At 39.3% G+C, this 27016-nt stretch overlaps 1 protein-coding gene across 2 annotated transcripts in view; it reads left to right on the top strand.

The window, feature by feature from the left end:
* The window catches only part of OVA2 (tRNA synthetase class I (I, L, M and V) family protein), a 391242-nt gene that overhangs the window by 325307 nt on the left and 38919 nt on the right, over positions 1-27016 (top strand). For both annotated transcript variants that reach the window (XM_089406156.1, XM_089406157.1), the window contains exon 19: positions 10383-10456. In XM_089406156.1, the coding sequence (XP_089262282.1) occupies positions 10383-10456 (74 nt within the window). The remainder of the gene's footprint in view (positions 1-10382; positions 10457-27016) is intronic.

The following is a 27016-nucleotide window of genomic DNA, read 5'->3' as shown; positions in this document are numbered from 1 at the left end:
AAATTACAAATTATATCTAACTTTCAAATTATAAATGATTTAACAAACTATAATAAAAAAAGTAAAACCATTAAGAAATTGAAAATTGAAATTTTTGTTTACCTGGCTCATCTGCTTGTCTTGCAATCTTTGCTAGGTTCTTCCCAAAGGTACCTGTTGCATTGCTGAAGGATGTGACCTGTTGATGTATCTCCAGCTGATCAGACTCCGATGGGATCATGCGTTCAATGCAATCAACCAGTCCATCTCTGACCTCCCCCCTCAAAGCTCCTGACTCCTTAGCTTTATAATGATACCATGGGTTCAAAAAATACCCAGCTGCATGTATAGGGCGATGGAGTTGATTGTTCCATCTTTCATCAATGATTGCCCAAATGGGCCCATACTTTGCCACTCTATCCTTGTATGCTGTCTTTATTTGCTCCTTTGCTTCATCCATAGCCTCATAAATGAAGCCCATAACCAACCTTTCCCCATCTACCAACCGCAACACCTTAACTAGTGGCTCAGCAAGCTTCACAATCTCTGCTGCCTTTCTCCAAAAAGTTTCTTCATGGACTTTCCTTTTCAATTCTTTGCCTTCTGGTTTGTTAGACCAATTGCTTTGATTCCATTCATCACTGGAAAACATCTTTTGCAAGTTTCTATGTTGGGAAAGCATAGATTGCAATGTCAAAAAATGTGTAGCAAATCTAGTGATGGCAGGCCTAATAATATCCTTGCCTCCAATGTGTTTCCTCATGAGACTCAAAACCAGTGTATGATTGTAGATAAATTTTGTTATGCTTTTGGCATGATCTACAGTGTTTCTGACCCAATCTAATTTTCCAATATCCTCAAGCATGAGGTCTATACAATGTGCAGCGCATGGGGTCCAAAAGATGGTCTTGTGTTTTTCCTCTAACAGTTTACCAGCAAGAACATAGTTAGAGGCATTATCTGTGATGATTTGAACAACATTAGCCACCCCCACCTCCTCAACAACCTGATCCAATAGTTGAAACAACAAGTGGCCATCTTTTACCTTATCAGATGCATCAACTGATTTTAAAAACATGGTTCTCTGTGGGCAGAAGACAAGAAAGTTTATGATGGTACGGTTTCTTTGATCAGTCCATCCATCTGACATGATGGTACACCCTGTTCTTGCCCATGAGTCCCTGAACTCTTGCAAATACTCATTAATGGATTGAATTTCTTTCTGCGAACGAAACCCCCTTAGCTCTTGCATAGTAGGGCCTTTGAAGCCTTTTCCAGCAGCATGTATGGCATCAAACATAGGCTCATAATATGGTGAACGAGCAGAATTAAAGGGGATATCAGTTTCATACCACCATCGAGCTATGTAGTCACAAGCAGTCTCCCTCAATTCTTTCTTCCAATGGTCATCTAAAGTGGGCTGAATTTGACCTTTACTAACTTCAGGACCATGTGCATCTGATGGAGAGGAGGGAGTGAAATAACTTTTGATAGTCACATCACCCTTTTTCAAATTCATTCTACCCTTTCCCTTATCTTGAACAGAACCAAAAGAGGGAGGAACATAACGGAAAGGGTTGGATGCCTCAGTTTGAGGGATAGAGGAAGAACCCTCAAAATCATAGTGGGGGTTGGTAGCCATCATTTTTTGTATCTCCCTCTTCCTACCAATTTCAGCCTGTATCTCTTTTTGCCTAGCCTTATCTTCTTTAAATTTCTCAAAGCTGGCCAACAAATTCTTTCTAATCTCCTCAATTTCTGATGAGGTACATGGGGTAATTTGGCCTCTAATACCTGCCAAGTGTTGTTTCAGCCTATTAATGTCCCCAGGACCTTCCTTAATTTTCCTATGGCAAAATTTGCAATGCATCTGACTATCAACCATTTCAACATATGCCCAAGCAGGATCTTTTGCTCTAGGTGCCATTTTTTGACTAGGAAAACAATCTGAAAATGAAAAAAAAATAAAAATTGATTCAATGTTCATTTATTTGACAAAAAGCACTCTCTAAGCTTTCTTGATATGCACCTAAAATTTACTAAGCAAAAACATATTTATAGAGGTGGAAAAAAATACCTCCAGGCACAAACTGCCTCCTCAAGCTTGCTCCAAGAATCAGCTCCTCAATGCTGCTCCAAATGGCTGCCCAAGAAGCTCCTCACTCCAGCTACAATGCTCTTCCAAGACTCCTCACTGTTGCTCCAAAACAAGCTCAAGAACTGCTCACTAATTCTCAAAGAAGACTCTCACTCAAATGCATAAGACTGCTGTGAGTGAATGAGAGCATTTGGGTGTCTTAAATAGGGTTTGGGAGGGGGAAATGGACCCCAAAAGCATTTAACAAATTACTATTACCCTTTGGAATCCATAATCTGCATTAAACATTTGAAAAATTACCAAAAAAACGATTTTTTTTTAACTTTTTACGCTGCCTAGCCGTCCCAAGTGTGACTCGGCCGAGTCATAACGGACCCGGCCGGGTTGACTGAGTCACACATGACTCGGCCGAGTCATCCGAGTCATGTGTGACTCGGTCAACCGGACCGGTTAGGTGGCCGGGTCACTCCTCAGGCTAATGACTTGGTTCGACTCGGCCGAGTCCGTTTCGAATCGGCCGGCTTGTAAAACAGTGGTATCAACCCACGTGCTTGATCTTGCCTATTTTCCCATTTGGCTGCCTTATCTTCATCTTTAGGTTTAATTTCTTGGCTTGAGGCTATTCTGTAAAGACCTTTAGTTCTAAGTAAATCCACAATGTAGGACCACCATTGGAAGTAGTTGGTGCTGTCAAGAATAACTTGGCATGGACTTTCCATTTTAACAAAAACTGAAGCTATAGATGCTGAAACTAAGTGTTCCAATGGAAAGATCTCAAAAAATTAGGCCGATTAAAAAGAAAACAGCTCTGAAAACGACTTCCAGATGAAGAAGTTATGGCTTTTTGAAGAAAAGTTGTTGAAGATGCCGACGAAGTGCATGAATGTGTGGAAGTGAATGCTAATGTTATATTACAAAAAATCCCTCCCCTTTCCATACTTAATCTAATTAGCTCACTTAAATTTTTTTTTTTATGTGACCCACTTCGATAAATAAGTGAAGGTCACTTTTACAATGATACTTTATGAGCTACTCACTAAATTGTAACTTAAATAAAAGATAATGAGACTTTAGAATTATAAGTGACTCACTTTTTATAATGGGTGAGAACACTTTTACATAAAGTAACTTTAAAACATAAGTTACATGTGTTTTTGAAAAAGTAACTCAACAAAAAGAAAGACTTGAACCATTGTTTTAAAAAATAGTCAAGTCGACTCCGACTTGGCCGAGTTAGACCGAGCAAATGCTTGACCGGGTTGGCTCGGTGGCCGAAACTGAACGGTTGGCCGGGTTGTTATCGAGCTAGTCATTGACTTGGTCGACTCGGTAACAACTCGGTCGACTCGGTAATGACTTGGCCGACTCGGTAATGACTCGGCCGACTTGGTAACAACTTGGCCGGCTCGACTCTTTGACAAAAATCTTGAAGCACATTTGTCATAAGTTGTTCCACCTCCTACATATCAATGGTTGGGTTGTTGTTTATTGCATATTTATAGCCCTAAAGTAATCTATCACTGTGAGAAAGTTTTGAAAATTATAAGGCCAAAGTATGGTTATCCTAGTGGCATGAATTAGAAAACTGAAACAATGCATTGGGCCATATGATGTTTTTAAAAAGGCAAACGTTCTGGCAATGAACTAATAAATACATATTTACCTCTGATTGTTCTGGAGCTTGACCAGAATTAAATCAAGGGTTTTGAGACCTCATTAGGGGCAGAGAATTGGTATTATTGTTGTTGTAGTCTAGTGATTGTCCTTAGGTTGAGGCAGAAAAGAATCCTGGCATTGGTGGCTAAGTATGAACTTTGTATTGGACAGTGCATTGGCTGCTATTTTGATATAATGGATTTATTCATGAGCCTACTTTCATCATATGTTGTCTTCTCTCTATATTCCAAAGCTTTGTGTTTGGAAACATGAATGAAAATCTTTAAAATTATGTTTTTTATAAAAAAAAATATTTAATGTATTTTTTACAATGACCCAGTCACTGAAATCAAACCGACCGAGTTGATATCGAGTTAGAGTCAGAGTCGGAGCCGACCCTCAGTCGTTTCCGAACCAGAGTCAGAGTTATAAACATTGAATTGAACCCAAGACTTCTATTCTCATACAGTAACTTTGGACCAAGTGAGCTAGTTTAAAAGGTTAGTAATTTTTGGAAAAGAGGAAGGGGTTTTGTTTTTTTTTAGTCACTGAAGTTTTGGGGTGCATGCTTACTTGAAAAAACCCTTTTTGCCTACAAAACAAAAAGTCACACAACCCAACACGGACATGCAAAAAAAACAAACCTTATGGCTTGAAGTTAGCTTTCGCCAGAAACTAAATATTTTCCTCAATGTTTCTGGTTTTCTGAGGTCACACTAAGGGGCGACGGAAAAGAGCATACGCATGAGGAAAATCCTTCCTTTTTGTTTCTGATTTGCCCAGATCGCACAGAGTCGCGGGGCAAAGAACATACATAGAAATAAAAGGTATAGATCTGGTAATAAAAAACAGAGAGATAAATAAACCGAAATAGAGAGATAAATAACTAAAACTACAAATAAAGACTGTACACGTCCAGATCTTAAAAATGGTGTAGCTAGGGTTACCGGAAACCTGTTCGTGTGAAATGAAAGGGGTTCCTCACTGGAACAGATGCTCCTAACACAATAGAGCAGTCCTCTCAGCCTGAAAGCGGTTAGAAATAGTAAATCTAGGACACGACAGTCGGATGCAGTTGTACCGGCTTCAGATTTGGATCACCAATGGATGCGACCCTCGAATAGCTATGATACCATGTAGGAATTTTCAGGGTAAGTTCCTCAAATAGAACACCAAAGGACATTGCTCACAAATAGATCACAGATCAATACACCAATATTCTTGATGTGGTTAAAACCCTTAAAGAGGGAAACAATCCACAACCTAAGCCAACGCGGCCACTTCAGGCAATTTATTAATAAAAGAATAAAAATTTACATAAGCTTCTCTCATGAACGATCACCTTACAAATGACCCTCCATGCTCTTTAAATAGAGATCATGGACCAATCGGGTGTTAAGCCACGGATCAATGTCGGTAATATTGAGGAGAGAATGCACTGTTGGATCACTTCATGTCTAGAACATATCATGACCGTCGGATTGTAAGTTACAAAAGTACATAGTAAAGAAACACACTTTACCTAATTCTATACTAGACCAAGTTATACTTAACTATTTCCTATGTGTTGGAATATCCTAACATTAATTGTTAACTTCTTTTTAAATAGAATTTTTAATTACTACCTTGAATTTTAAGTGAAACCTTCTTAACCTTTATGATGAGGAATTAGTCCTTATCTAAGCCCATGGGTGTGAAATGTGTGTGATACCTTTTCTTCAAGTGATTCCCACACAAACTAGGACAAGTAACCCTAATTGTTTAATTTTAGATGCCGACAATCAATGAGAATGTGCCAAGTTACCACTCCTTGGGGTTTTAGCCCAAAAAGTGGGGTCTCTAAATTCAAATGCATTTATCTCTTAACCAGGAGGACCTATGTGGCATACCACATACCACCAGAAAGATCTCAACGAGGAGAATCCAATGACGTGGATCTCCAAGTCAAACTCAATATTTTGACCCTTCAAAAACCCTCGACAAAGTTGGGGTACATCCTCAGTCCAGGGAAGCCAAACCCTAGGACCTGGGTGTTCAACCACCCAACAGTGTAGCTTCCAACTTGATGTAATCCGACAATTACTAAGAATCATTGATTAACAAATTAACATCAATGACTGGTGTTTAGTCAAAGTCAAACCCAATCAACTCCATGGGTTGACATCAATGACTACACCATCCAACAAAAAATGTCCCTAATGTTGAAAAATCTAGGGCAATTAGGTAAAGTAGGATGCTTTGTTAGTTGATAACAATTTGTGGAGTTTTTTTACTTTTTCTTGTTAGCTTAATCTTCTTCTTCTTATTATTAATGCATGTGTGTACTTCATCAAACTGCTACCAAAACATAAAAACAAGAACACAAGATGTTGGCTCTCTGCTAGGGCCAAAACCTCTCTTCTCTTGAGAGGAAAACCCTTCGGTAAGTTTTCTATTATTGAAGCTTCTTATTGATCAATGCCAAACCCTAGACCCTTGACTAGAATATCCTCCAAGCACAAATCAAGTCCTTCCTCATCTCTGCACTTGGTTTCCCTGGCACTTTGTCTTCCTCATTTCGGCATTTCGTTCCTCGACGCTTCGTCCTCCTTCTTCCGACTCTTTTTTCTTCCTTCAACTGTTGATGTACCTTGTTGCGCTTGCTCTAGAAGAGACACTTGTGATTAGTCCCTTCCCTTGTGATGATCCTTACCTTCTCCTTGACCAAATGAGCTCTTCCTTGAGGTGTAAATGCAGACTTGGTAGGACTGTTCTGCAACCCTAATTCTTGCACGTGTGGGAGGTTTTCTTGATGTAATATGGTTCCTCTCTCCTTCGCTTGAAGACTCTCCTTCTTCGCTTGGATAGGAGGCCTTGTATGCCTAGATTCAAGCCCAATCAATGAGATATGCTTGACCAGTGTTGCGGGGGAGCGCGCCCTCCCCCCCCCGATCCCGCTCCCAATCTGCGCTTCGGGCGGGAGCAACTCGGGAGCGGGTCGGGAGTGCGCTCCCTAAAAAAAATTTCGCTCCCTGCCTTTTCGGGAGCGTTTTGCCTTTTTTTGCAATTTTTTTTTTTGTAGTAATGTTCGAAATGCAATTTTTTTTGAAAGAAACAAATAATTTTTGAGTGGGGCAGCTTAATGGTCAAGTCTATGTCCCTAGTATTGATATACTATTCATGGTAATGCTAAATTCTTAAAGTAAAAGTGACATTCTCCTTAATCTTCATTTTCATCCTTTTACTTAAATTTTTAACATTACCATGAAATGACTCAGGATGTTTGAGAGTGGTTCCGGCCTCATTGGATTTCATATGGAGAAAGTAGAATTTTACATTTCATTCAAAATCCAACAGAGTTATTAGTTTTTTCAGGATTTCAGGATTGGGGGATTGCAATGTTTCCATTGAATATTGTCATGTATTAGGGTATGGAACTCGTATTTAATCAAGAACACCAATCCCTCTATGTACCTTGATGTTAGTGACATTGGTTGTCGAACTCCTCTACCATGACCCTCCTAAAAATGTACGCATCACTCAAACAAAATCTTGACTTGACATGCTATGCTTTTTCTATCTTATGTTAATGCTTAGAGGGTGATATTAATAACAAATATCCCTATATAGATACAGAGGTAATGACAAAGATACCTCTGGATATTAATGCTTAGAGGGTGATATTAATGACAAAGATCCTGATTTTCCAACAAGACTAAAAAATTAGACATTTCTCGTGGTGGCAAGAGGCCCAAGCATAAGAAATAGATAATAGATTTACTTCTCTTTTCTAGTTTCTAGTAGTTTTTATAACTATTGACTCTTTCATATTAATTATGATATTTTTTTAAACAATATATGACAATTTAAGTTTGAAGTTGTTAATTATAACTCATGAGTAATGACTTATGAATATGATGCTTCATGAAAGTTGAAAGTTGTTTCATTTCATTTCATTTAATGTTAGATATTATTTGTTGTAATGGTTACACTTAGCTTACAAGTACAACTTTGGTGATCAGTGATGATAAATGTTATATATTGAATTTTGAAAGCTTTAAACTTTAAGATTGATGAATCATGAGACTCAATATGTTGTATGTTACTATGTTACTAACTTGTGGACGTGGTTGATGAAGATTATAACTTCTAGATGATTGTTGTTATATGGTTCAATCTATGTTTTTTAATGTTTTTAATATCTAATTCTTTATTTTGCATGTTTTTGTTGACATATATGTATCAAAATATAAAAAATATAAAGAATATATATATTATATAAAAAACGCTCTGAGATTCACTCCCAAGTCGGGAGCTTCTGAAAACGTCACTCCCGCTCCCGTTTTCGCTCCCGCTCCCCGCTTTCGCTCCTGCTCCCAAATAACATTGTGCTTGACTATAAGTTGCTGCTGTCAGAACCACGGGCAGCCCTCTTTTTCCTTCACACGTGTGACTGGTATTGGCCCTAGAATAGTCCCAAAACCTTCATTGTCCCTTCTATAGTCTTCGCTGCACTTAGAGGCTTCTTCTTCGTCCTTCGCTCACCTTTTCTGTGTTGATTTGGTGTAGTATCGGATGTTCTCTAGACACGAAAATCGGTGGAGAGGCTAAAGCACATGAAATCTGCAATGCCCAGAAATGGTTTGGGCAAATTCTACACAGTTTGAGAGATATTAAACTAATTAATATTTTTAATGGAGCCCTTAAGTATAAACTTAGGGAAAATAAAATATTAATGTGAATTAATATAAAACTGTGTTAGAAGGGTCCAAAAGTCATGGATCAAGCCAGATCTAATCTTAGCCGTTGATTAGGGACTTAATCTCGGCTGTTGAGTTGTCAGCGAGAAAAATATAAGAGGAGGCTTGAGGGTCACTTGGAGAATACACTGAGTTGATCAAGATTTCGATTTTTTGGGGCAGGGTTTGCTAAGGAAGTCGTAAGAGTGATCAGAGTCGTAGCGAAGGGGTAGTGAATACAGAAGCAGAGAGGTAAAGATAGTACTAGGAGGATCAACGCAAAAGCCAGGAGAGAGGGACGCAAAAATTATTTTCTCCTCAACCATGAGGAGTTTGGAGGCATGCCACCTACCGTTGGAAAAGTCTCGTCAAAGGCTACATGATGATGTAGCTTTTCTTTGCATTTGCCTTGACTTTGACCACTTATTTCTTGATTTTCTTGAAGGGCTTCTTCTGGTTGTCATGCTTGCCTTTGAGGGCTTAAACACTTTTGCAACACCTCTTGCTAGATTCTTAGGGATTTTAGGGCTTCTGCTGAACTATTATCACATGCTTTGATACTCCTTCTAGGGCTTTGACATCATTGCAATCTCTTTACCATCATTCCTAGAGCTAGGGCTTTATTCATAGGGCCAGGGCATCGATCCTAGGGTTAAGGCTTTGGCATCAATGATAAATTCACTCGATAGGAACAAGCAACACCCAGCAAACAATGTCAAGGCCAGCCTTGGGGCATCTTGGGTCTGTTGGGTACAACATCAAGTAGATCCTATTACAAGCAAGAGGAGCCCAACATTTTAACATCTAGGGGTGTTCTGGGGTGTCAATCATCCTGTGGAATCATCAAAGTGCCCAACGCTTTGCTCTGGAGGAGCCATGCTGCATCGCTAATGTCATCACTACTTTATGGGAGGTGCAAAACGACCTGGGAATGTTGTGTAGTGGAGTACTATAAGGTGCCCTTAAAGGCCTCTTTTGCTGTGTGAAGAACCACCTGGCAAAACCATCTGAAGATCAATTGAAAGCCACCAATGATTAGGGAAAATGACCATAGATGCATCATAGTGGACCATATTGTTAGGGCCATAATAACAATTCAAACTGAGATCATGTTCAAATATCACTTTCTGCATTTTTTTCTTTTATTCTTATTTTTTTTGGGTTAGTCTAAGTTGATCAATTTCCTACTTTATTTAAATTTATTGGAGATCTGGTCAACTTTGACCCAACTTCCCACAATTTTGTAATCTATGTATAGTAATACAAATGAAGATTCGACATGAATATATTTCAATTTCTCTCAAGTTTGCATACTAGCTCTCTTGTATTTTCTGGTATTTGAATATGTTCTGGTATTGCTGGTGTTGTGCTCATATCAGGCACCCACTTTTATGCATAACTTATAGGAAATCAAATTCTTGCTTATATGAATATTCTGGCCATAGTCTATCTGTTCTACGTTTTGGAGGGTTTTCCAGCATATTTTTGGGTCTAATTTGCGTAGAATCTGGCAGGGATTTCTTGGACTCACAAGTTTGAGTTGTAAACTCTCCACAATTTGAGTAACCCAGGGGCTTTTCAGGGTGCTGAATTCATATATGTGGTGAAAAACCCATTTTAAACAACAACAAAAAAGATTTGGCCAAATAAACTTTCGCCGGATTCTGGCCAAAAACTCCAAAACGTGGCATGTTTAGACAACACCAATACTCTGTTGGAAACTGAAATTGTCTCAAAATATAAACTGTATGGAGGTGCTTCTAATAAATTTTGTTTATAACACTTGGATATACACTGAAGATTTTACTTTTTACAAATCTATTTGCATATACATTTCCTTTTATTTTGGTTTTCTGGTCTGCATTGTGGATTTTTTGATAAGAATGAAAGTGTGTATCTAGATCCTGAATATATAATGTCGCTGACTGCAGATTATACAGCGCTTTGCTATAGTAGACCTATCAAATTTCTACTTTGATGTAGCTAAAGATCGACTATATGTTGGGTATGTGTGTACTTTTTCTCTCTAAGTGTCAATCTTTTTCATTGGATAAAAGTCCTTTTGACTTTTTTTATCTACAAACAACATAAAACTCCACTATAATAAACTCAAATGAAACTATTTATTTCTTGAAAAAGTTGAAAATAATCAGATCTGATATAGGTTTCCTTTTCTAATGGTTTTCTTGATCTCACTTTCCATCAATAAACACTCGCTACTTTATTGGAAACTTAATTCGGGATTTGGTGTTAGAGCTATCTTGGTGGTCTTCCAGTGGTTGCATTCTCTAAGTCAGTCAGATATTTGGTTCTTTGATTCAAATTTGGGAAATTTTTTCTCTTGGGAAGCACTTTACAATTGTACATTTCTTTCTCCAAACTATAATTTTAAATTCTGAAACCCCTCCACTCTAAATTAATGTTTAAGTTAAAACTGTACTTTGTTAAAAAAAGACAAAGTTCTGACTTAGGTCAAGGCATGGTTTGGGAATTAGGAGAATGGACCTAGTAAATCAAGTATGACTTGTTTTGGGAAATGGCTATATTATCGAAAAATTTGATGCATTTATGTAATCCTGATTCCTACTGATAAAGCAATGGAAACATCTCTCTTTGACCATCTATTTCCTTATCAAAGTATTGTATATTTGAATGAAATCCATTGATGAGAGTTCAATCTTTACTGTGCGAACATAGAGATTCTGGTGTTGATATATGAAAAGGAAAGGATGAATTTAATCTAGATGGTGTGACAAGCATCATTCAAGTGTGGTGGAATGAACAGTTCTTCTAAACAGTGAGAGTTGACCTTAAAAAGGCATCTAATCAAAGTAATTTCTTTATAAGTTGGCAATGATAATGTAATTCACATGCAGGTCTTTTCTGAAGTTCATTTGTGATTGTCTCGTTAAAAATAAAATTACTTGACCAAGAATAGCCAAAGGTTGACTGCTTCAGTACTGGTCTTTCTGTGAATTTAAAGACATAGATGAATATAAAAGTAACCAAGATCTTGCATCTCACTTAGTTTTAGGTGTTGCATCTCATATAGGATAGTTTCTTATCCTAGCAGCGACTGTTCATCTGGTAACTTGGATTTTAATTCATATTGCGCAAGTAATTTGACTCTTAAGGCACTGGTCTTTAATTAATAATTCTATCAATTTAATCCATTGGTGCTTAAATAATTAAACTTTCCAATTATCCTTAACCAAGTTGCTAGGCCATTATTTTGTCTCCCGAATTCATGATTTCATCCATAGGGACTACCCTGGTTAGCTTGTTATAGGGAGACATCTTAAACGAAGAGGGTCAGTATTAGAGTGACAACCCCTGCCCTGAGCGTTGTTGCACTCTCATGCACAATTTGAGCGACAACAGGGAGACCAAACTCCAAGATGAAGACTCACTTGCAATCTTGTATAAGATCCAATGCGTACCCTCACCTTTCAGTACAATAAATCATTAGTGTAATTGAATAAAATAAGCTAACAAATCATGGAACCAAGTGGGAACTTCATAGTGGCATGCCCTTCCATAATGGGCTTTAGTGTATAGGTGCCTTTAAGTTCAAGAAGGAGGTTAATTAAGGACCCTATTAAGTGGTTTCAACCTGTAAGGGAGTGACAAATCCATGGTACATCCATCATGTGACAAGTGTCATGTGATATAATAATGGAACAGAGTGGGGCATTAGGGGAAGGCTCCAAGCCACATGCCATGGTACATGGGTAGCTATGATGAGGGAAGCCCACACTTGGGTGTATAGACGTAGGAGGGAGCAATCGTGGTACATGAGTTACCTTGGCCTTTGTTTTTCAACCCTTCTTCATATGCCTTTTTCCTTTTTGTTGATTTTTCTTTTATAACCGTTCAGGGCTCCAGGGGAAGAGAGCATTATGTGAATGATATAGCAGCGAATACCTCCTTAAGGTTGGCCAGTTTATCGCCCACCAGGGGTTGGGACAAACATGGGTTCCTTAATGATGCAAGGGCCCTGGGAACTAGGGTGATGGCCATAATGATAGGGGGGTAGAACTCATGATGGCTTTTGACCACGTGCTAATTGGTATGTCTCGACCATCTTTTGCATTTTATGGTACATTTCTTGTTGGGAGTGGCCAAATGATGCTTTTTACTTTCTTTTTAGCTGCATCAACCTTCGTGGCCTCGTTCCAAGCCCGACCCAGAGTGTGGACAAGGGGAGGGGGAGGCTAACTCCTTATGGACCTAGATGGAAAACAAGTGGAAAGGGGTTATAGTGAGCCAAGGGGAGTGATATATGTGGTGTCGGGAAGCGGGACCACACAACCAAAATCGGGATTTCCCATGTAGTGTCCTTCCTAAAGCTAGTAGCCAATAAAAGAGATCCCACGGGACTACAATATAATGTTAACCACCAAATTAGACAAGGGGACAAGAGTACAAACCAAGTCCATTCTTTCCACCTAATCGCCCCCACTAATCCAAGTCCAAAAGTATCCACGATAAGTATGCAAAGATACCCAATTACATAATGATAGTTTGGAATTGCACGCCTATAACTGTAGATGAATTACACATTGAATGTAAATCAATATATATATATATATATATATATATATATATATATATATATATATATAATATTCAGTATTTGATGATGATCTTTACAAGGCTAGGGCAGTTCTCCTTTATAGGAGTTGACTAACCACGAGCCTAAAATGGCACGTCCTTTGTACTAGTGTCTATTAAAAAATAAATGAGTGTCTTATCTTAATTTAATTTATTTACTAATTTATTAATTAATTAATATTTATTTATTAATTGCCATTATATATATATGAAGAAATTTCGACCCCCACTCCGGTTATCAGTTTTCCTTATCACTCCATGCATTTAATTTTAAATCCTAGCATTATAAAAATTCTAAAATCTGGAAATGACAATATTTTCTGAAAACACAAATTTAGAGATTTCACAACTGCTGAAATTGTAGAAATAACACACAACAAAATTATGACAGCCACACACACAAAATAACACAGCGATTTTTGGTGAATGTGACCTTAGAAAAACCCCCTTCAACTCTTGGGGAAAACCAGTTTGAGAGCTTTTCTTTATTTCTGAAAATGCTTTTACAGAGAAACTGAAATACACAGTAAAAATGTTCCAGCAACCACAAATTACAACTTATCTTGATTTCTGTGCTTGAACTCTGCCTCAAAAATCGTGCCAATCAGTAAACAGCCAAAACATAAAATTTTCCAGCAATAAAAACATTAAATGTTGTACGACTTGCCTCAGAAAATGTGCCCGAAACCAACTGTATGGACTGTACGGACCATATGGATTTCAGCAGTACGGCTACCTCGAAAATTGTGCCCAAAACCTGTCTCGAAATTTGTGCTCTTGCTGCTGTCCCTCTTCCTCGATTTTTGTGCCTTTCTCTTGTTGTACGATTTTGCCTTGGGATGCGTGCCAATAAATGCTGTTGCCCAGATTTGTTGAAATGTCTTCTTGATGCTCTCCTTCACTTCCTCACTGTTCAGAAATTTTCTCCTTGCTCTCTCTTCTCTTTTTCTCAAATGCCCATGAAGGAATGAATTGATCTTTTTCTCTTCTTTTCTCCTTTTATTTTCTAAATGAACTTTTGGGTTACTCTAAGATCTAATGGATGAGATTCATTTAGATCTAGGGATGAGAATAAATGTGCATTTAATTCTCACTTTTTATTTTTAACTCACCCACTTAAATAAAGACCCACTTAGCTTTTTATTTCCATAGTCATTTTTTCACTTTCTAATTCTTCATTGACTTTAATAAAGTCACCTTTAAATTAGAATGTAACTTTACCACTTATAACATCACGTTTAAATTAAATTGACTTTACCACTTATAAAGTCACTTTAGGAGAAAAGTACAAATAAATTTGGACACTTTTCCCTAGGCCAAAGATCAAAGCCTTAGGGAATCACTTTTCCTCTGATACTCAAATTTTAACACTCCCTCTTACCGAGGAAAGTGTTCCTCACCACTCCCATCTTGTCTCTGAAGTAGACATGCTTGCCCCATGGTAAGGCTTTGGTGAAAATGTCCGCTACCTGCTCATTTGTGGAAATGTACTCAAACATAGTCTCTAATGAAGTGATAATTGATCTCAATATGCTTTGACCTGTCATGAAAAATTGGATTCTCCGTGAGTTTTATGCAACTTTGATTATCACAGTAAATTACTGAAGGTCTCGATGCCTAGCCAAATAGACCAAACAACATCTTACGAAGCCATATGGCTTCACAACTAGCCAAACTAGCAGCGATATACTCTGCCTCAGCTGAGCTCAATGCCACTGACTGTTTTTTCTGGCTGATCCACAACACAACTGTCGAACCCAACCCAAAACAACACCTGGAAGTACTCTTCCTATCTGAAGCATAACCTACCCAATCTGAATCTGTGTACCTTGCCAGTGTCACTTCATCACCCTGTCTATAATCCAGACCAAAATCCACAGTCCCCTACAAGTAACGAAGAATGTGTTTTGCAGCCACCGAGTGCACTCTCCTAGGTTCAGACATGAACTAATTCAGTGTTAATTGCAAAACATATATTTGGTCGAGTGTTGACCAAATACATCAATTTACCAGTCAACTGTCTGTATAGAGTAGGATCCACCAACTTAGAATCAGAAGCGTGAAGCTTCTTCCAGTTAGTTATCATACATGTAGACATGGGTTTGTAGTCCTCCATGTGAAATTTGCTAAGAATATCCACAATGTACTTCCCTTGTCCCAGGAAAAAATGCCCCTCCTGCCACACCGCCAATCCCAGAAAATAATGCATCAAACTGATATCCTTCATCTCAAACTTTGAAGCAAGATCTCTCTTGCAACCCTCAATGAGTCTCTCTGTACCAGTGATGATCAAGTCATCAACATACAACACCAGAATGAGAGGCTCCTCACCCACCACAATGAAGTATAGGTTCGGATCAGCCTCACTCTTTGTGAAACCCAACTGCTGCAAGTATGTATTAATCCTCGAGTACCAAGCTCTAGGAGCTTGCTTCAGGCCATAGAGTGCCTTTTTCAATCTGCATACATGGGACTCCTTCCCATGCACCTCAAAGCCCTGCGACTGCTCAATATAAGCCTCCTCCTAAATGAAGCCATTGAGAAATGTGGTCTTCACATCCATCTGGCGGATCTTCCAACCCATTTTTGCTGTAATCGATATAATGGAGCGAATAGATGTATACCGAGCTACGAGAGTGAAGGTCTCCTCAAATGCCCATGAAGGAATGAATTGATTTTTTTCTCTTCTTTTCTCCTTTTATTTTCTAAATGAACTTTTGGGTTACTCTAAGATCTAATGGCTGAGATTCATTTAGATCTAGGGATGGGAATAAATGTGCATTTAATTCTCACTTTCTATTTTTAACTCACTCATTTAAATAAAGACCCACTTAGCCTTTTATTTCCATAGTCATTTTTTCACTTTCTAATTCTTCATTGACTTTAATAAAGTCACCTTTAAATTAGAATGTAACTTTACCACTTATAACGTCACGTTTAAATTAAATTGACTTTACCACTTATAAAGTCACTTTAGGAGAAAAGTACAAATAAATTTGGACACCTTCTTAGTGTAACCTTCCTCTTAAATGCAATGCAAGATCTTGGTTGATTTTAAGTTAAATGCCCATTCTTAGTGTAACCTTCCTCTTAACTGTTTTAGAACTAGTCATGGGAGTAAGTTGTGGGATGGAAGCCAACAAGAAGCAAGCAAAGGCTTGATTAATAATACCTCCCCCAGTGTAACAACCACTCGATGCCTCCGATGTTGCAGAGTCTATGGATCTGACGACTGCAAGGTCACCGTGTTAACCATTAAAGAGGGGCTAAATTTCTCAAGCTAAATTGAGAAGGGGCGACCCTAAATATCTATTAACCAAGCTTATGCTTGGAGGTAAATTATTAATGCAACTAGACTTAAAATGCAATGCAAGATGGATTAGCTGATTCTTAAGGTATGATTGTTTAAGTTGCTTAAGTACTTAATTATGACTTGATTTTAAGTTAGATCACCAAGTACTTATCAATGAGATTACAATCTTAACCACACATGTGCCAAGTTACTAAGTGCCAAAGAGATTCCCACAATATATAATTATTCAACAGTTATGGGATTGCTCAAATCCCGTAATAACTTGTTCAATGATAATTGGAGCACTTAGAATAATTTGATTAATGCTTAACAAGATACCAATGATTATTATCACAAAATTATCAATGCTTTTTCTGCAATTAGAAGCTTTTGAGATAATTCGAAGAGATAAATGCCAATAATACTAAATCATTCAAGATATGCTTGATTAGATTAAAACACTCAATACCAATGATGATTTATGCAAGATGCCAATGACAATTACTAGAGACTATTAGAAACCTTTCAAGATATTTAAATGATGATTCCTCAAAAAGATTATTGCTTCAACAATTAGTCTCCTTTACCAAGATAGCAACTTTTCAAGATATGTCAATATGCCAAGGATTTATAATAACCATAAACCAATGATGCCAAAAGAGGACAAGAGCTATTATCCAATGATTCCTTTTGAGATTGGAGTGCATTATTAGATGTGATCTTATGAAGAATTTATCAAACTCACAACCACAAATGTGTTAGTGCACTTGAAACAATTAGAAACCAACTTGCTACAAAACCATGAAACAAGAACAATTATGATCTGTAAAGCATGAGCAAGGAAAGTTCTTATGTTACTTATATCCCAATCACATTCGAATGCGCAATTACTAAACCCTTTAGGACAACAATATGTAACTTCTAATTTAGAACTCTTTCAAGTGCAAAATCATGAGCATCCATTAGCTAAATATGAGCAATGGCAACGTGAAATCTTAGATGCTTTAGGCCTCTTATGATGCAATTTTTCAGTGTTATATCAGATCTGATCACACTTATGATGGTCAATGAAAAGTGTGAAATTTGATTAAATAAAATTAGCCCAACTCATGCAATTAATTCCTTAATATGTCGAGCAAGTTATGAATTGATTTTATGCCAATTTAGAGTGTCTTTTATCACTATTTAGAGATGATAAGACTGCTCTAGCAAACAGTGTAAAGGGAAAGGGTTTAGCGGTCAAACCAAAGGCCCTAGGCCTTGAAGATCACTTGCCCAACTTGCCAAATTTTTTCGAATACTTGAACACAAATTTTCACCAATTTCTCTGCAAAACCACCAATAGATCAACCTAAAAATCAAATGCTTACCAACAAAGATGGAATGAAGGCGGATGAGGGCCAAAAATTGGCAACACTAGATCATAGAGGGTTAGCGTTGAGGTGGAGGGCTGCAATGGAAGTGGCCTTAGGTACCACGACTAGGGCAACCGAGGGGAGGAAGATAGGTCGAGAGGCCTAGGAGGCTGTGCCAAGGCTGGAAGAGAGGCATCGAGGGCAGAGGAGGCTGGACAAAGGGATATGGAGGAGGCTAAGAGGGAAAGCGAAGGGCTGAAAGGCCTTTTAACTCCCACAACAAGGCAAAAAAGGGAAGTCAAGAGGGTTAGGAGGGAGGCCTAACGCCCTAGGCCTCACAGCTAGGCTTAAGACAGTTGGAAATACCCACAACAAGGGCTCTAAGGGCAGGCTGAGGCCCTTAGAGGCTTGCGGCTAGCCTTGAAGGGCTAAAAAGGGGTGACGCAGGGGCTTTTAATGCCACGACCAAGGCTAAGGAGGCTAGAAGGCTAGGCTAGAGGAGGATGCTGAGCCTAAAGGCCTCAAAAAATTTGAAATCCTCACCCCAAATTCGGATTTGCTTCATATCTTCAATTTTACTGCAAAATTTTTCAGTTGTTGGCCCTACAGAAATTCTAGAGACTAAATCTTACCCTCAAGGGCCTAGATCTAGCTATAATCCAACAACTTTCCTTGGATTTCACCTACACAAATAAATTTACATGTGCCCATAATCTCAATATATACAAAAAATTGAAAACCCCAAAACCCCACGCCCCTGAGTGTACGGTAGTCTTTCAACCGTTATCTGGCGGGGTGCGGCACTACCATGTATTTTCTTTTTCGTAATACTCATACATATAGACTACGCCTTACACGTTAATGTACTTAATTAATCTTCTTTAACCAAGTAGAGCGCATAAAACTTCATAAACATTCATAACCAATATAATCAATATGCAATGTAAACCGAGCACATAACATTGACACACAATTATAATGGGAGGGGCAACTCCCGAACGAGTTCGCCCAATTATATTATGAACCTTCTTTTCAATAATACAACAAGTGTGCCGGGCAGCCCACGGCCAACACTTAGAATTTATACAACGTAGGCAAGAATGCCTTTTACAATCCGATACCAATTACCTTCGGTTAGAGCGAGCTCACCCGAGCCTCTTAGAACTCTACCGAATCAATTTCCGCACCAAATCGTCTTTACCGTGAACTGTTCGACCTCCAAACTAATCCCCGGTTTGAACTGCGCACTTATTCACTTATGCGCATGAGAGATGCGCACTTCTGTGTCCTCTTAACTCTAGATCGAAGTCCAAGAGGAGAGCGAAGTGCTTGGTTGCAAATGAGCTTTCTGCGCCATACATATATAGCCATCCTAGCTCCAAAACGAAGGGGTGTCAGCTCTTTAAGCCGACCCCCAAAACATATGCGTTGAAGCCCCTTTGTTACTTATGGGCAGGTCGGCCCTTGCCTAAAGGCAAGGCCGCCCTACGCCCTTATAAACTCTGCACTCCATCGCATTATTTCATATGTATTTCGTAAGTGCTCCCAAGAACGTCGCAACCGGCTCGTGAGAACGTCGCACCTGTCCTTATGTCGCATTGCTGTTTTTGGCTGTCGCACTCCGTTTGCTGTCGTGTTCTGCCCGCCCGTCGTATGGAGGGGCGCCTGCCCGGGTCGCCCTCCCTTCGTCCACGTCTACACGCTCAACCGCCCACACTTGTGTCTGAACCAACTCGCGCCCATGTTCGTGTCCACCAACTCGCTGCTGTTCACCATGCCTTTGTTTGTTGGTTCGCCCTTGGGTCGCCCGCCCGTCGGGCGCGGGTCGCCCTCGGGTCGACTCGTCGTTTCGGCTCGCCCAAGCCTCAACCGTATGCTGTTCCGCCGGTTCGGGTAGCTGCACCCGCGTACAAGTCTGCTGCAGCTCGTCCGCAGCTCGTCTCTCGTGCGCCGGATGACATACTTGCCCGACCTGCCATAGCTCGCCGTGCACGGGTCGCGGCGCCCGGGGCGCCCGCCCGTCGTGCACGGGTCGCCCACCCGGGTTGCCCGCCCGTCGTGCACGGGTCGCCCACCCGGGTCGCCCGTCGGGTGAAGGCGCGCTCCTGCCCAAAAGGCCAGGGCGTTACACTCTCCTCCACCTGAAGACGTTGTCGTCTCGACAACATTCCATCTCAGTGATCCCTTCACCAAGACTACTATCGACCGTGATGTAGACTCCTCTTCATGATGTACCACCTCTGCAACATATACAAGGTTCCGTCTCCACCAAGCCATCTCCATGTGCCAACTGCGCATGTAAAACAAGTGTTACACATCCTAGCCATGTGCCAACACTCATCTCCACGGTTCCATGCCCAGGTCCATGGAAACCCCATCTTTCTGCAGCATGTTATGTTCACCATACCTGCTCAGCCAAGTTTGAGGGCTCACTGCCATGAGCAGCTTAACAATGAGCCCCATCTTCTATGTCATCTAAGAAGATAGGAGCGCCAGGAAGCTCCCTCCCTGGCTTTCATCCACCCATTTTATTATACTAAGTAATAGAATGAGTACAGGAGGTGATCAGAAAGATGGCACCTCGACTTGCACAAGGCAAGTGAAGAAATACACTCAGAATAGCGAAGGAATGGCCCGTCTCTGAACTGCGTCCTCGCTGCTGGAGAACTGTCATGCTGCTGCTGCTGCTAGAAATCAAATGAGGGTTTGGGGTTGCTCCCCTCCTCAGAAAAGGCTGAAACTTTGGAATTGGACTCTACTCAAGAAACCTAGGAAAACCCAGAGAGCTTTTCTGAAATGGCCGACCCTCGAAAATCACCCCCTTGGGGTTCTGCGCAGTCCCTCAATGTTCTGCGCTGCCACTGAATGAAACCCTCCAGAAATCTGCCTGAAACCGCTGCCAAAGCTCTCCAATATGCAAGGGCTGATCCCCTGCTCAATCTCTCAGCACAAATCCTACTGCAAACCCTCAACCCAGACTCCTGACGGAAAGAACTGCGTCCCCCTCTCAGTGCTGCGTAGTCCTCCAAAACGCTGATGAAACTGTTGCTAAAATGCTGATGAAACTACTGTTGAAATGCTAATGGAAATACCTTGCCCAAGCAGGCACTCGAAGTCCCTCGGGGCTAAGGGTGAGATCTCCGAACGGAGACACTCAATGCACTAAATAGTGTTGCAGACTAGCTAAACAGCCAATGTGCTCCAAGTCGAAATGACTATCACAAATGCTCATAACTGGATGATCCAAAATGAAGGGGCTCCTCTCTCCTTTATAGCCTTTGCCTCTCTCAATCCCAAGGCTCACCTCCTCTTGCGTGATTCCTCTCTTACCACGTGTTTCTTCTCTCCTGTGCAGTCCCTCCATGTGTCTGCGTGGGCTCCATTTCTGCATCCCCCTTTGGCCCCTTTGGCTCCCCTTTAAGTCACAATGTTGTGCTACCAGGAAGTGACTTTTTATTCTAAAAGTGAGTTATGTCTCCCGTCCTCACTTTTTATTTACAAATAACTATAGAAGGAAAAAATTGAACAAAATTGAATATTCCAATTAGCCATGGCTAATTAGGAATATTACATGCAGAGGGTCCCAGAGGTTGCGCAGTGCCTCAAAGGGTTGGCGCAGAGGGTTCTGAGGCTGACGCAGAGCAGCAGGAGGCTAACGTAGTGCTTTAGAGTTGTTGGAGAGGGTTTCGTGGGACAAGTTTTTTGAATACCTGTTTCCGAATAGAGAGGTATTACTGCCGGTTGTTTTTCTCTATCGAGTGAGCCAAATTGGCACCTAGTTTTACTCAAGGAAATACTTCATAATAATAAACCCTCAGAATCGCTGCACTGGTTTTCCCACATTGGGTATTTCCGGGGATGAGTTGTCCAAAAAATAACGGTGTGACTTGTGTGTTTGTTTTCTTTCAGCTGTTGATCTGTAGATGTTGAGACTGTATTTTGTTCATTTCGTTATTTATATGTTTTAAATAACTTGTTTAGAATTAACAAGTAGAAGAAATAAACCAGAAGAATACAGATTAAATTTCTAACGGATAGACTTAGAAATTTCAACACATCGAGCTATCTGGGGTCTGCAAGGGGTTGTTGCTATCAGTTGAAGACAATCTAGAAGAAAAAAATATCCTATGGGTGTCACCCACAGGTGGTGGGTAACATTTGGCTCCAACTAGGACATGATCTCTAAGTAGAGTGCACGATCGTACTCGAACAGGGAGGTCATGTGAACACTGACAATCTCTTGGGATTATAGACCTGTTATCTGCACATCAGAGACGAAGCACATGGGTTAACATGCTTTTGCGGTGTCCTATGATCACCCATGCTTATGTTAGGCCATAAAAGTCAACAAAAAATAAAATTTTAAGGTCTAAATGCATGATCGAAGGAATATGATGTTACTTCTAATGCAAAAATCAACATGCAATGCGTCCCACTCTAACATGCATATAATACAATATCAAGTATCAAGGAAAGGGGTGATATGACTTAATTTGATCGGTTGTGGCCTATTGTCGCTCAGATTGTATAGACACTGCGACAACAACTCAGGTCGGGGGCTATCACTCTGATCCCCAACCTCTTTGTTCTAGTTGTCTCTCCAAACAACAGACTATGGGGGTAGTCCCTATGGAAATGTGAAGACAAAGGACAAGTTGGCAACCAACGAGTCCGGGAGACATGACTGAGTGGCCTAGCTACTTGGTTAATTTTAGCAAGACTTAAAAATTATATTAAATTGAATCGTGAGACTAGTGCCTTATGGAGTCAACTTCTCGCTTATTACCAATTAAATGCCAAGTAAGAAGATGGATAATCACTACTTGGATGAATGACTATCCTTTATGAAGTGCAAATCCTACAAGCTAGGTGAAATGCAAAATCTTGGTTGATTTTAAGTTAAATGCCCATTCTTAGTGTAACCTTCCTCTTAACTGTTTTAGAACTAGTCATGGGAGTAAGTTGTGGGATGGAAGCCAACAAGAAGCAAGCAAAGGCTTGATTAATAATACCTCCCCCGGTGTACCAACCACTCGATGCCTCCGATGTTGCAGAGTCTTTGGATCTGACGACTGCAAGGTCACCGTGTTAACCATTAAAGAGGGGCTAAATTTCTCAAGCTAAATTGAGAAGGGGCGACCCTAAATATCTATTAACCAAGCTTATGCTTGGAGGTAAATTATTAATGCAACTAGACTTAAAATGCAATGCAAGATGGATTAGCTGATTCTTAAGGTATGATTGTTTAAGTTGCTTAATATGTAACTTCAATTTTACTGCAAAATTTTTCAGTTGTTGGCCCTGCAGAAATTCTAGAGACTAAATCTTACCCTCAAGGGCCTAGATCTAGATATAATCCAACAAATTTCCTTGGATTTCACCTACACAAATAAATTTACATGTGCCCATAATCTCAATATATACAAAAAATTGAAAACCCCAAAACCCCACTTGCAGAACAAAGGCTAGAAAATAAAATTTATTTTACAAAAAATTATTATACAAAATTATATTTACAAAATATACAAGTGTACAATGCTTAGAAATGTTTTTGAAGAATAGGATTTTTATAGACCTTGATAATGGCTAGATGTATTTCGGAAAATAAATGTTAAACCACAACCTTAGCAAAGTTAGAAAATGACATAAAATATGTAGAATCCAAACATGGTTAGCTTGTGCCCATAGTTCGTGAACTTGGAGCCCAAGGGTTGAGGAACCTGCAAACTTTATATATTTTCTCAAGAAGAAAAAATCAGAACATACAATGAATCAGATCACCTAAGATAAACCTAAAACTTACCAATAGAATGTTCCTATCATCTACTAATGAAATAAGGATTTAATTAATATTTGAAGCATAGTATAGGAATGCACATACCCAGCGCATACCACAAATCTGTGAGAAAAGGACAACATGAACAGCACCCTAGAGCCTTTTATTATGATGATCAAAACGTTCCCAACAAAACTGTGGCCTTACACCAACTTTTACAAAGTTACATCAGATCAGAAGTCAAGATCAAGATCAATATAGACAAAAAACACCTTCTATTTATAGAGAAATTCCTCCAAGTGGACAATAATGGCTAGTTGGCTTGATTGCCATCAAAATAATCTTGACCGTCGATAAATCTTTGATGATCTTTTAATCTCTTCCATCGAAAATATTTATTTTTGAGGAATTTTCGAATTTCTCATTAAAACAATTTTTTATTAGCTCAGAAATAATTATTTTGAGCTAATTTCCTCAAAACACTGACTTTGATTTAACCACCAAGGTCCAAGGGTCCAATTTTTCTTGAAATATCTAATATTCCCTTGGTGGGGGATCTCCAAAAATTAATTTCTTTTAGACCTTCGAATTGTTCCACGTGGAGAATTTAATTTTTTTAACATTTTAATTTTTGACTCTCATTAATTAATTTTCTGGCATATGATTTAATTTAATTTTGCCAGAAAAAGTAATTAATTGACACATGAGGGGATAAATTATTTTTCCACCCTCAAATATTTTAGCCATGAGGGGATAACTTATTTTTCCACCCTCAAATTTCTGGCCTTGCTCTGCATGTTAATATTTTGGACTGATAGTTATAATTTGAGGATCTTATGAACTAAAATTTGTGATGCTGTGGGTTCTAAACTGCATTAAGGAAGTATGGGCCAAGGACCTCCTCCCAGTGATACGCTTACGCTCCAAACGTTGCATCGCCCATCCATGCAGTATATATATATATATATATAATTGTGGTTGCTTGAACATTGGTGCGCATTCGAGGATATCTGACGGTCATAGAATTCCTCCCTTCCCATACCATCGTTCAGTCAACATTGCTTATACATTGACCCTCCTCCATATACACCTTCCCATAAACCCCCTCCCCCATATACTTCCTACCCCAAATACTCCCTCCCTTACATACTTCCTCTCTCATATAACAACTAACCCAAATAATACCTCTGTCCTATATATATCAGAGTGCAATTTTTCCACCAGAAGTGCATTTTTTGCCACTAGAACTACATTTTCTTTTACCACCACAAGTACAATTTTAATATATATTGGCAGCAGAGTACAATTTTAAATGCATTCATTGATATCTATTGTTGGAGTAGTTCTCTCTGGAAAAGAGAACTATCTTGAATGATCACGGAAGATAAAACACACTCTCATTTTCAATGAGTTGTGGAAAGAAGTTTGTGTAGGAGAAGGAGATAATGAACCTGCAAAGCCCACCTCAGATAAGGAGATTACCATTTGGGAAAACAAGAACAACAAGGCCTATGCCTTGATTGCAACATCTATAAATGAAGAGGCGAGTCACCATATTTCACCATTTTCAAATGCTTTTGAAGCCTTACAGAAGTTGAAGGAACTCTATGACTCACACTTTGAACTTGAAGTTGTCCAATTGATGATTAAATTGTTTAGTCTTGAATTGAAAAATGATGATCCTCTTTCTTTAGCATCAGAAGTAAGATCTATTATGCATGATATCAAAACCACTGGTGTTTAAATAGACATTCCTCTTATAACTTATGTCAAGGCACTATATCCCACTTATTCAAATTATCTTGAGTCATTGCAAGCAAGTGGAAACCTCAAGGAGATTACCTTTGACTCCCTTGAGAAGAAGTTTGCTGAGAGAGAGAAGGCTTTTGGGTAGAAGACAACTCCACAGTCTCTTGATGAAGCTGTGTGTCTTGCAAACAAAGAGAAGAATCATGCACGAGATTCTTCTAGAGGAAGAGGTGGCCGAAGAGGAAGAGGAAGAGGAAGAAGAAATTTTAGAGGCAAGGGGGGCTGGCAGTTTCAAATAGAAAAGCTTGATCTTCATTGCATACGTTGCAATAGAGATGGACATGATGCATCCACTTGTAAGTTGCGTTGGGTCATAATTGAGCAAGAAAGAAATGAAGCCAAAGGTAAAACCAATGACGAAGGGAAAGGTAAAGCACCCGAATCCGCTCACTATGTTGTGGCACATTGTAATATTGGAGTAACTGAAGACTTGTTTAATGCTTCACTTGATTCTTGAAAAAATGATTGGTTGCTTGATTCAGGAGCAACTTGTCACATGACTTTTAGAAGAGATTTTTTGAAGAATTTACTAACAATGTTGATGGAGCAGTATACTTTGCAGACAAGTCAAAACTCAAGCCACCAGGGTTTGGCACCATCAAGCTCAAATTGCCTGGTCTTCCAGACTTTCTTCTACATGATGTTCTATACCTCCCGGAGTTGAGGAGAAACTTGCTGTCATTGGTCCACATCTTCCAGTGAGGACAATTCATCCATATGTTTGATGGCAAGGTTGAAGTAAAAGAGCATCAGAACGCTCATTTGTCATGACGACGATAGAAGAAGAAAGACTTCTGAAGCTGCAAGGTACCTCTGCTCGTGCAATGATGAAGGAACATTTCCATTGAGTCTTTTATGGCATTTGGACACTTGAATTATGATAGCCTTCGTATGTTGAAGAAAAGTGGTGTTACTGGTTTGCCTACAATTCTTAGGAAACTTAAGCAATGTGATGCTTGTATTCTAGGAAAGCATAGCAAACAATGTTGTCATGATTCTTATTCCAGACCACATAGAAAACTTGAACTCATCCATTCAGATTTATGTGGCCCAATGCCTGTTCCTTCTGCAAATGGAAATAAATATATGATGACATTTATTGATGACTACATCAGGATGTGTTGGGTTTATTTACTGAAGAACAAATTTGATGCTTTTCGGACATTCAAGAACTTTCATGTATGGATTGAAAATGATGCACAATCTCATATTGGCTCTATTCGCACTGATAATGGAGAAGAATACACTCTAAATGAATTTGAAAACTATCTTTGCTAGCATGGGATCAAACAACAAACAATTGTGCCTTATAATCCCCAACATAATGGAGTAGCTGAAAGAATGAATAGGACAATCTTAAATATGCTACGTTCCATGATGTTTTTCAAGAATGTAAAATTGATGTTTTGGGCTGATGCAGTTCTATGTGCTGTGTATATAAAGAATAAGTGTCCATCTAATGCTATTAGAAACAAGACTCCTTACGAAATGTGGTATGGCCACATTCCTTTGGTAAAGCATCTCAGGGTCCTTCGTTCCACATGTTATGCTTTGATATGTAAGGAACAAAGAAACAAACTTGGTGCAAGGAGTCGTAAGTGTATCTTCTTGAGGTATTCAAATATCTCCAAAGCATACTGTCTCTATGATGAAGTTAATAAGAAGTTTGTTGTATCTGGAGATGTGATCTTTCTTGAATCTTCCAAGGCTGACAATGTT

Source organism: Pinus tabuliformis, chromosome 2_2 (assembly GCF_031772625.1).
Source record: "Pinus tabuliformis cultivar Carrire ecotype Pingquan chromosome 2_2, CPIR1, whole genome shotgun sequence".
Lineage (NCBI taxonomy): Eukaryota > Viridiplantae > Streptophyta > Pinopsida > Pinales > Pinaceae > Pinus > Pinus tabuliformis.
This window is presented reverse-complemented; position numbering and strand designations above follow the sequence as displayed.